Consider the following 11,070-nt stretch of genomic DNA (forward strand, 5'->3'; position numbering starts at 1 on the left):
GTCGGTATAGAAATGATTGTTCAAAGTGGAAAGTTACAATCCAATTTGAATTGGATTTATTGGTTAAAAGAAAAAGTTTTTGGACCTGTAGTCCAAACACTTGAAGGTGTAAAACCAATAGAATATAAATGGGTATTTGTGAGAAAAAGAAATGAGAAAAATGAAATTGTGAGGTATAAAACTAGACTTGTAGCCCAAGGATTTTCACAAAGGCCTGGATTTAATTATGATGAAATGTATTCACCTGTAGTGGATGCTATCACATTTAGATATCTTGTGAGTTTTGCAGTAAATGAAAAATTAGATATGCGTCTAATGGACGTCGTTACTGCATATTTATATGGGAATCTTGAAAATGATATTTATATGAGAATCCCCGAAGGATTCAACATGCCTGAAGCATGCAAATCAAATTTTAAAAATATTTATTCTATTAAATTACAAAGGTCTCTGTATGGGTTCAAACAATCTGGACGTATGTGGTATAATCGCCTCAATGAATGTCTGACTAAAGAAGATTATACTAATGATCCAATATGTTCATATGTTTTTACCAAGAAAAATGGATCAAATTTTGTGATCATTGTTATATATATTGATGATCTAAATTTGATTGGAACTCCTGAAGAGATTCAAAATAATGTTGAATATTTGAAGAAAGATTTTGAGATCAAGAATTTTGGAAAAACAAAATTCTACCTTGATTTACAAATTGAGCATTTAAAAAGTGAAATTTTTGCCCACCAAACTGCATATACCCGGAAGGTATTAAAGCGGTTTTATATGGATAAGGCACATATATTAAGTACTCCAATGATCGTCAGATCATTAGATTCTAATAAAGATTCTTTTAGACCGCGAGAGGAAGATGGAGAGATACTTGGTCCTGAAGTACCATATCTCAGTGCAATTGGTGAAGCATATTGAAATGCGACGATTAAAAGATTTCAAATGATATTTGCATCAGTGGGAGAAATTAATACACAAGAATAGTGTACTCTTTTTCCTTCACTAGGATTTTTGTCCCGATGGATTTTTCCCTAGTAAGGTTTTAACGAGGCATATTCTTTGTGTAATAGACATCCAAGGGGGAGTGTTATGAAACAATTAAAAGTATGGATGTCCCTTTGTATTCCCAAGAGGATTAATTCTTGATTTATGGTTACATTATGTATAGAAGTTACAATCCATAAATCTATTTATGTAGTGGAAGAACCGTTTCATAGGTTTCTTCATATTCTTGTAATAGTGGGTGTTTAATAGGATTGATTGTTCCTTTAATCTTGTAGTACCTATATATAAAGGTACATTGACACCCTTTGGAATAACTTTTGTATCTTATTGGAATATAAGAATATCACTCTCCATTTCTCTACTTCTTTCTCCAATATTTCATTTGATATTATAGTAGCTTATTTTATTAGTTTTATAACAGTACATAGTTTTTTTTTTTTTTGTGAGGCCAATTATAGACCCAAATCGGATATCAAAAATATGAAATCAAAATCCAAGGGCTATCCCAGCAGGCTTGTCAATTGAGCCTTTTGATTGTACTTCACAAAGCCCAGATAAAACAAATACTAAAATCAGAACGTTGCTCGTAATAGGTCCATCTAGATTCTAAACTAGCGAAATCGCAGGCCTTAGAATAGGAAACATACCAACCCAATTTGCGTGTCCTCAGTGCATGACACACATGACAACAAAAACTAGCCAAAATAGAACTTTACAATTTGTTTCCCAGAACAAAGGGATCCCATATGTTAAAAGGACAATATATCCAGATTTAAACTGAAAGCAAATTTTGTTGTCATAAATATACCTGGCAATTGGGCGGGTTAATATTGACTTTTTATTTAAATGAGTTACATCCAACCCGTCCAACTTTAGATTGGGTTAATTTTGGATTAGGTCATATTGGGTCATCTCAAACCCATGACCCAAATATGATCAAATATATTAATTAATAGATTTTGATATATAAACTCTTTCAAATATATTTTCACATACCAAAAAAAATTTTTAAGTGGGTGTCCAATACAAATACCCTAACCGCCTAAAAAAAGATTTTATGCTAATATTTTCACAAAGAAAGTATGGTAATTTTGGATTTATGTAGTTTTTACATATTGAGAATACAGTTTACAAAAAAAAAAATCTTTTAGCATGAATGAGTTATGTGGTAGTTATTAAGCACCGAGAACATAAGTAGTTGTAAGTTAACATTAATGTCTCAAAATTAATTTCGAATTTAATAATGTTCAAATTCTTCATACTAAACATTTTGATGACGATAATATAAATGAAAAAAAGTCACATTGTAGCTAAATATTTAACTCATAAATGCAAATTAATTTTTTTGTCACGATGAATCTGGCAACTATTCTAACACATCTGGTCTTGTCCATATCTAGGGTAATACCCTATTAAGTATGTAACCAAGGAATTAAAAATATGCCAAGTAAAATAATTTTAACTTGCTTGGCGAATTATGTTATAATCACAAAAGATGTTTATAGCAAAAAATAATAAAACATAGTCTATAGTTGATGCTTTTGAGTAACTATTCACCCTTTTAAGATTGTGTTGATTATTCACTTGATTCAATTAGCAAAAGTTGGGTAATAGCTGTCCAATACAAATACCCAAACAGCCCAAAATATATGTGGCCTTTTATTACCCAACCCAAAATTGACCCAATACCCAACCTCTCAAATTAATGGATGGGTTGGGTGGGTTGTTGAGTTTTGGATATAATTGCCAGATCTAGTCATAAATCATCCTATATTGTTGTATTTTTTAAGTGCTTTAATTATCTTGAATCTTTTTCCAATTTTTAGAAGACAATTATTCTGTACAAGTAAGTTTGATTCTCCACATCGTGTATGCATCCTGGTTTGTTGGTTTTCAATCGATTTTATAATGATTTACAGTAAAACAATAAGAAGGTCTAAGTTTCAAAAGTTTTTTTTTTCCCTCAAGAGTACAGGGAACTAATAGGAAACTCCTAATTGGAAAAAAAAATGCATTTGCAAAAAAAAAATCTCATTAGGCTGCAAATCTCTCCAAACTAATCCCTCTTCATGTGACAAAGGTGGGCTCAGTTGGTGTACTTCAAAGAAGACCTGCGTGTTATCTCTTGACCTTTTCTAACTGAAGTTAGAAATTCGGCTTTTATAAACCTAGATCCCAGAAGAAACCTCAAAAGCCGGCAACTTTTGAGGTTCTCCCAGGGCCTTATAAACCCAAACCCAACCCCCCCTAGAACCGATGTGGGATAACAACCCCACAAGGACAAGCCAATAGGTCCGCTACTGCTAAGAAGTAAAGACCCCCACGACACCCAGTATGCTACCCAGACCTGCGTGTTATCTGGTAATGCAACTTTTTGATGAATGAATTTAAGCACTGTAGAACAATACAGGAAAGCACTTCCGTAGAAATGTGAAGAGTTTGTAGCATTTCACAAGGTATTATGTAATAGACGTACAACAATAACGTGAATTATATATGTGTATATATAATAGACACTACCAGTAGTGGAACTTAATCGGTCAATCAGCTGTAATCTATATTCTAGAATTCATATCGAGCAAATTGGTAATATTAAATCCAATATCTACAAACTTTAACACCCAATGTGCAACACACTTAAAAATGGCAACGGGGCGGGGTTGGTGCCTACAAATTCCCCCCGCCCCCTGCTCCCCTCGTCGTGCCCCGCTTCTCCCTGCGAGTGTCCCCGTGGAGCTAATAAAAATTTATTATATAATTTTATTATAGTTAAATTTTAGTAAATAATCAAGTACTAAAATATCAACACATCACTAAATTATTATTCATTTTAATTTCATAATTGAAACTTATAAAAATAATCAAACAAAAGTTATTTGAATACAATCCAACATGATGAAATAAATATAATTAAAGTAGTCAAGTTTTTGCTTTTGGCGTAAATACAATCACTAATTCATTATTGTGCTTGTGCTTTTTTTTGAGAAAAAAATGTTATTGTATTAAGTGTAATTAGGAATTTAGTATAAATGTATTAATAAATTTAGTATAACTAATTAATAATTTCTATTTATAGTCATATATAATTATTAGTATAATTGATAATATCAATTATATTACATATACTAATATACATTATATAATACATATAACTAATAATATCATTATCATAAGTTTGTAACTAATTAAATTAAATATTATATTTATATTTATATTTTTTTTCAAGCGGGTAGCGGGATGGAGGAAGGGGCAGGGGTACACTCCCCCTCCCCCGCCCCATTAGGCCCCTGCAGGGTAGGTGCCCGTAGCCACCCGGCCCTGCCCCCATTACCATCCTTAAATATACGTTCTCCTATATCTGGAGCAAAGGAGGGTAACTAATTGAGGTAGGTAAACCATTTGTAGGGTAAGGTATTGATTAGACTACTTTTAGGTGAGAAAGAAAAATCTTAATGTGGGGGAAAAAAGAGAGTCCATGCCTGCCTTTCAGTTAACAGCCAAACACCTTTGATACATGGGCTAATGGTGGAGATGACGTCTGGGGCTGAGGCGTCGAATCATGAATTGATTAGTGCATTTGTCAATGCACATCTGCAGTAGGGCGGTTGTAAAATAGGAAGAATGCTCTTACCATATGGCAGCAAATTGAGTAGAAATCAACTTCAAATAACTCGTAAAAGAGAGACGTAGACTAGCAAAGTTTAAAATAAACCAGTGCAGTGACTTGGTTGTTTGCTTGACAACCTAAAAACCTGCGTTAGCTTTCTTCCTAATTAGTATTTCAAGCATTGTGATAATTGGTTTGCCTTTCGAGTCTTTGACGAATTAATTAAATGATTCCCATATATATATATATATATATATATATATTGCGACAAATTATGTAACACTTAGATCACTTCATGTATTTATTGCTTTAGTCAAGTCAACTACTGATTTCTGCGAAAATAGTTTGGTCACTTTGCAGAATCATTCAAGACATACATAGTTGATTCAAGTACAAATTGAGCTGTCCAACTCAAAGAAGATTGGAAAGGAGACAAAAATGAAACAAAGGGATTGGAGGCTTGTGTGGAGATCTTCCTAACGAAGATATCGGTGAATGAGATAATAGTCTTGTTTTTTTGGTGTTTGTTTTGAAATGAAATAAAGTGAATCCCAAAAAAATACAATAAAAACAACTTTTTTTTAAAAATGGAAAAAAAACTTGTTATCAACTTTTTTTTTAAAATGAAAAAAAAAACTTGTTATCAAACAGAAAGGAAAAAAAGGGAAACAAACAAAAGGAGAAAGACGGAGCGATGTCGTATTGACTCGTGCTTGGCTTTGGCGTGCAAGCCGGCTAGTAAAGGCAGTTCAAAATTGGGAATTGAAATATTGAATTTTGAGGGAAAGACAGAAGCCAAAAGCAGAAGCAAGATATTCCTCTTAAAGTCTCAAGCGAAATTTGTCAAAGGAGAAGAGAAATGGGGAAGGGGATCGCAGCACAAAATCTAGGAGCAGACGCGATCCAGCTATTAAATCAGTTGGAGCGGCACTGCTTAGCTCCTGATGGTTCTCTCATTTCCAAATCCACTCACTACGACCTCCAACTCGTACTTTCTCTTCTCTCTCTCTCGAACAATATTACCTTCTTCCTTTCTCTATTTTATCACAAAATGAATTTGAGGTAAGAATTTAGTGTAAATGTGGATTGGATGCAGGCGAGGGAGGAAATGTGCAAAGAACGACAGCGTTATTTGGAAGCCTTGGTATTCTCTCTACTGAGAATCTTCCTTTTTTTTTTTGGGTTTGTTTGTTGCAGTTAGTTTTGTTTTCTTTTTTCTTTTTGACACATTTAATTGATACCATCTGTGTTAATACAACCGTAGGCAATTTACATCGAGGCAATTGCAATGGTGGAAGATTATCAGCAGGCGGTTTCAGTGGCTAATTTTGGGGGCATTCGCGATGTTCAGGGTCTTTACTCCCAGCTTGGCTTGAAGAATCCTCCTCAGGTTTTCTGATTCTTTTTCCTATATTTAACAGCAATTGTTGGGAGTATTTCTGTAAAATTTTCTAAGTAGTATATTTGTCTGCAAGATGGGAATGCGAAACTACTTTAGCCAAGCGTGCTGCCATTGTCAGTTTTCTGTGCCATGTAAGCTCGATATAAATGCATTTTATTGGCATCACTAGAGCTGATATGTATCAAAGTCTCATGATGAAGTCATTCCCGAGCATCTGTTAATTATGTAGTTATATAAAGCAGTCTGTTGACCTGAGTAAAGGTAATATAGGTTGCATTTGAGATCTCGCTCTTTCTTTGTATCTATCTTGTTCCCTGTCATTGAGCAAGATTTATCGATTTGAGCCCTGTAAAATGGACCCCACTTCCACAGACTTTTAATTGAAATAAATGTTTTACTTGAGGACATGTTAAAAATTGCACTGTGATATACATATTTCAGGTTTACGAGGCTCTTGAGCATCGAATGGTTGTGGCAGAAGCTGCTCAGAAGCTGAGGCTTCCCCTGATATCCAAGGATGGCGAAATACACGAGGAAGAAATTGAAAAATGGAGTATAATGTCAAGAAGCTCCCTTGATAGTACCTGTACCAGTGTCACAATTAGCTCAAGCTCAAATTCAACTAATTATACAAATATTTCAGCACTTGGCACCTCTGCTCCTGCCAGCACTATGATCTCAGGGGTTGTCGCTGATGCATCAGAACCTGAAGTTGGTGGTGCTCCTAATCGATACCTCGGAATCACTCCTGCTTATTTGTGGCAAACTCAACTTCAGCAACTTCCATTACCTATGGTATGACATCAGATGCCTTTATCACATGGGACAGAGATTTCTTTACTGATAATTTGTGCAGTTAGAGAATGTCTTGTATGCTTGATCTGAAAACAACCTTTTGCTCTTTGGTTCCTTTGTATGACACATGATTAAGTGGAAGTTCTATTTCTGATATGTGAATCTTTTGTTAGTTGGAGCTACTTTGGAAGAATAAAATTTTGAACCAATGAACTAAAGACCTATTCTGTTATGCAACTGTAGGATATGGCAGAATACCAGATGTCACTTGCCCGTGAGATTGACAGTCGACTAGACATTAAGTCTGATAAGTTAATAGATGCTATGGTTACAGGTGACATCGGTAAGTCAAGATATTTGTAATTGTTTCAATATTGTCCTAAAATATCCCTGCTTGTGGATGTCGATTGGTTGCCTGGTCACTATTGTCCTTGAGGATTTGCTACCTGTGGCAAGTTCATTGACCTGGAAAAGCTACCAAGTTCATAGGCTAAAAGTTCTGATTATTGGTTGTTACACTCTTAAACTAACTTGATACTGACTGGACATCTGGGTGCCTGCGTTAATTCAAAATTTTGATAACTATGAAACAATGAATAATGAATAGGGAAAATGATCATCTTACTATATCGATTTTCTAGCCATGCTCATGTTATTTTTGCTGAACTACTGAGTATGACTTGCTTCAAATAGTTGCGTTCGCTCAACGCCCAATAGTAAACTTTTTCATACTTGAAGATTTTGGTCATTTTAAGTTTTGTTACAATGCTTGCTTGTAAACACTTCAAAGATGTAAAGTTCCTTTATCTTTGCAGATTCACCAACCAGTGGTCCAAATTCAACTGCTAGGCTCCCAGAAAGGTCTGAGCCTTGATCTAATTTTTTTTTCCGCACCTCAATTACAAAGTTTCTGTTTTTATGGGTATATATGTTATCAAGTTAAAATGCTTCTTATGCACTGAGGCTGCTAGTTGATTCATTCCCATGTAAAGTGCCACATCAAGTGTTGATAATTCAATGGACTCCCATAGTTTTGGTTGCATTTGCCAAATTTTCTTGTATCTTTCAGTGATCTTTTGCCGGTTCTTGTCAATGTGATTCCATTTAAACATGGATAAAATATTACTACCAGTCTCAGACTCTGATGACTCTTCTTAATGATTATTTAAATGCTCAAGAGGTTGTGCAAATGTTACTGTTTTGGCATTATGTTGAAGTGAAAAACAATCCACTGAAACATGTATGCCAGAATCTTCAATTTTAGAGAAAATTCTAGTAATGTGACCAAAGATTCAGGTTTTACCTCCTTTCCCGCCTTCCCACACCATTGCAGACCAAACAATAGTAATAATAACGTTAAAATACACATAATTGTGCCTTTTTTCCGCTTAATCAGAATTCCCCAAGTAATTACAGGGTCCAGCAGGATTATTTTGGATAGTCTGTATAACTTCTCTTGAATTAAGTACGTATGCATATCATTTTTAGGTCCTATTTTACACTAATATTAAATCATTAGTGCATAAATGTGATTAAGCAATAGATTGGCTTTTAACTTTAACAGGATAAAGTTGATTATTGAGGAGATTGAGAGAGAAGAAACAGCATGGAGGGGGGATCTATATTCATCTGACAGAAAGTTTGCAGAATATTACAATGTATAGTCTTCTTGGCATCCTAAGTCCCTGCATTTTTTCTCTTCTATTTTTCTTATTGAACTTCTGGATTTACATGCATTTGCAGATTGATATATAATACTTTCCATAGTTCGTTATAATTAGCACTTAAAGGTCATTCTTTCCATTCAAGGTTTTGGAGCAGATACTAGGTGTGCTAATCAAGCTTGTTAAAGAAATTAAGTTGCAGCATCAACATAAATATGTAAGTTTACTTCCCTATAGTGTTGTATTCTTGAAGCTACAGGTTATGACTTGATTTTGGAAATAATGTTACTTCATTCTCTGCTGTTTCCTAGTAGTTTTGTCCTTAAATGTAACTGCAAGCACAACTTCTTGATTTTTTGGTTATTCCTCACCAGATATTTAAGCTCATCATTTGCATCTAAATTGATAGGATGAACTGCACAAAACTTGGCTTTGCAAAAGGTGTGAGACCATGAATGCCAAATTGAGGTTTGCCTCACTTCGTGCTTTTTCCTGTGATTGGACAATTTTATTTCTGTATAAATTGTACATTCTGAAATTTTGGTGTCAAGGATGCTCCGACTTGTCATCATCTGATACATTTTCAGTGAATTTTGACTACATTCTACAACCTGGATAAGGATACTTCCACATCAGTGATGGATGAATTTAAACACCAGAAATTTCAATTTAGTAACTACAGATCACTCGGCCGAAACTATCACTTAGAACAGTCAAAAACAAACTTCTTTTTTCTTTTTCAGGGTCCCCCGGGGGTTGGGGGGGGGGGGTTGTTGAGTAGTCAGAAACAAACTTGATCTTACTATTTTAGGTTTTGAGTCGAAATTTCTTCCCTATATTTCATCTTCTGGATTTTTCTCCTTTTGCTAGCGATGTGGATCAATGGTGCTTTAAAAATACAGTTTGTTAAACTATCTGTATCTAACTCCCTCTCTTCATTTTTTTTTTTGGTTGGTCTTTCTTAAATGTAGGTTTTGCAATTGGATTTGTTCTTTGTTGCTTATCAGATTTAACCTCTCTCCTTTGTGATGCTTAAAATGTGGTGAAAGTCCATTGCTTTCTTTTCTTTTCATGACCTATATTTAGAAAGTAAATCAGGAATACTCTTTCTGGGGGCAAATAACGCAACTTGACATCCGCACGCCTTCACTAGATGAACAAAGATAGTGCATGAATGGGTTAGCGTGGTACCTTTCATGTCTGATGATGGGGCTTTCTGATAACTAAATGGCTTCCCCAACTTGAGTTGTTTTGAGACAGATGGTCTACTGCTGTTTGCCTATAGGAGGAATATAATATTCTTACGTAAATGTTGTTCTCAGAGTTCTAGAACACGTCCTGTTGTATGACACCTATACTCCAGAAACAATTGGAGCACTTCACAAGATAAGGTAAACAAAGTCAACTTTATCAGTGAATATTCTGCTGATGCCGCGGGATTAACATTTCTCTTTCTTTGCTTTCATTTTGGTTCAGGAAATATCTGGTTGATTCTACAGATGAAGCATCACTTGCGTATAATAAAGCGGTATAATTCATTCGTAAATTCTGTTTTTCAAGTTGGGGTTGTAGAATATGTGCTTTTGTGTGCCAGTCTATGCCACTGATATTGCTTGTATAGCCATTTAAGTTTATGCTTATCTTCTTGCTTTGTCAAATAGTTCATGATACTATAAGATTTCCGCGAATCATGTCTTTGAGTTCGAGTGGAGTAAGGAAGATACGTTTTAGAATTATTGTTCAGGTTGCTCAGACGATCTTACGCTGGACTATCTTGTATTCTTAATGCTTTCAGGTTACACGCCTTCGTGAATATCAAGGCGTCGATCCACACTTCGATTCCATAGCCAGACAATATCATGAGATAGTCAAGGCAAGTGGGAATTAAACAGAATATATCATGGAAATTGTTTTTGTCTAGTTGTTCGTTAACTCTTAAATTGGAATGTCCTGTTGCAGAAATTGGAAAATTTGCGTTGGACCATTCACCAAGTGGAGATGGACCTTAACCGAAGCATCTGACCTATTACCTCCTGGATTCAGAGCTTATCGTATGTCTTCTGTCTTGTATTACTGTAACCAATAATAGAGTAAATATCCATTATATTTTGTTTTTGCACAATTCGCGAGTGGGAAATGAATATTTTCTCTTCCATAGGCAATCATTTGTTGTGTATAATAACCAATAAATGCTCTACCGATCTGTCTTTCATAGTCCCAGTGAAGGCATCCATTCTAAGAGGTTTTTTCCAAGTTTCGAGTGCTGCAGTATACTATGCTATAACGGGGTTGTGGACCAGTGATGAGCTCATACGTGACATTAATTCGGCCTTGTCTGGATTGTATTTTTTTTTATTTTTTTTGTAAAAAAAAAAATTATTATAACGATTTGTGATATGTAAGATAAAAAGGTAATTGAAAAATGTGTTTACCGAAATGTAATAATTTTTCTTGGAAAATTGCTGTCCAAAAAATGCAAGTGCCTGTAGGATTTAAACAAAAATTGCTGTTCAAACAAAGCAAGTGTTTGTGGCTGGGTAAAATGAGTGGTGGGAATCCAGAGGGGTTGTGCCGTTGTGGGAGTGGAA

At 34.9% G+C, this 11,070-nt stretch overlaps 1 protein-coding gene across 3 annotated transcripts; it reads left to right on the forward strand.

The window, feature by feature from the left end:
• Positions 1-5,416: 5,416 nt before the first annotated feature.
• Positions 5,417-10,838, forward strand: LOC113778090 (AUGMIN subunit 4-like). 3 transcript variants are annotated; one of them, XM_027323363.1, is made up of 14 exons: positions 5,417-5,609; positions 5,718-5,765; positions 5,886-6,011; positions 6,465-6,818; positions 7,062-7,161; positions 7,634-7,679; positions 8,383-8,476; positions 8,628-8,699; positions 8,892-8,950; positions 9,805-9,873; positions 9,959-10,010; positions 10,278-10,355; positions 10,442-10,533; positions 10,698-10,838. In XM_027323363.1, exons 1-13 carry the CDS (start codon positions 5,481-5,483, stop codon positions 10,502-10,504), a joined length of 1,290 nt encoding a protein of 429 aa, XP_027179164.1. In that variant the 5' UTR covers positions 5,417-5,480; the 3' UTR covers positions 10,505-10,533; positions 10,698-10,838. The 3 variants fall into 3 exon arrangements, with proteins under 3 accessions (XP_027179164.1, XP_027179163.1, XP_027179162.1); XM_027323362.1 differs by having other exon boundaries at positions 10,641-10,721; XM_027323361.1 differs by having other exon boundaries at positions 10,442-10,721.
• Positions 10,839-11,070: the final 232 nt, after the last annotated feature.

Source organism: Coffea eugenioides, chromosome 7 (assembly GCF_003713205.1).
Source record: "Coffea eugenioides isolate CCC68of chromosome 7, Ceug_1.0, whole genome shotgun sequence".
Lineage (NCBI taxonomy): Eukaryota > Viridiplantae > Streptophyta > Magnoliopsida > Gentianales > Rubiaceae > Coffea > Coffea eugenioides.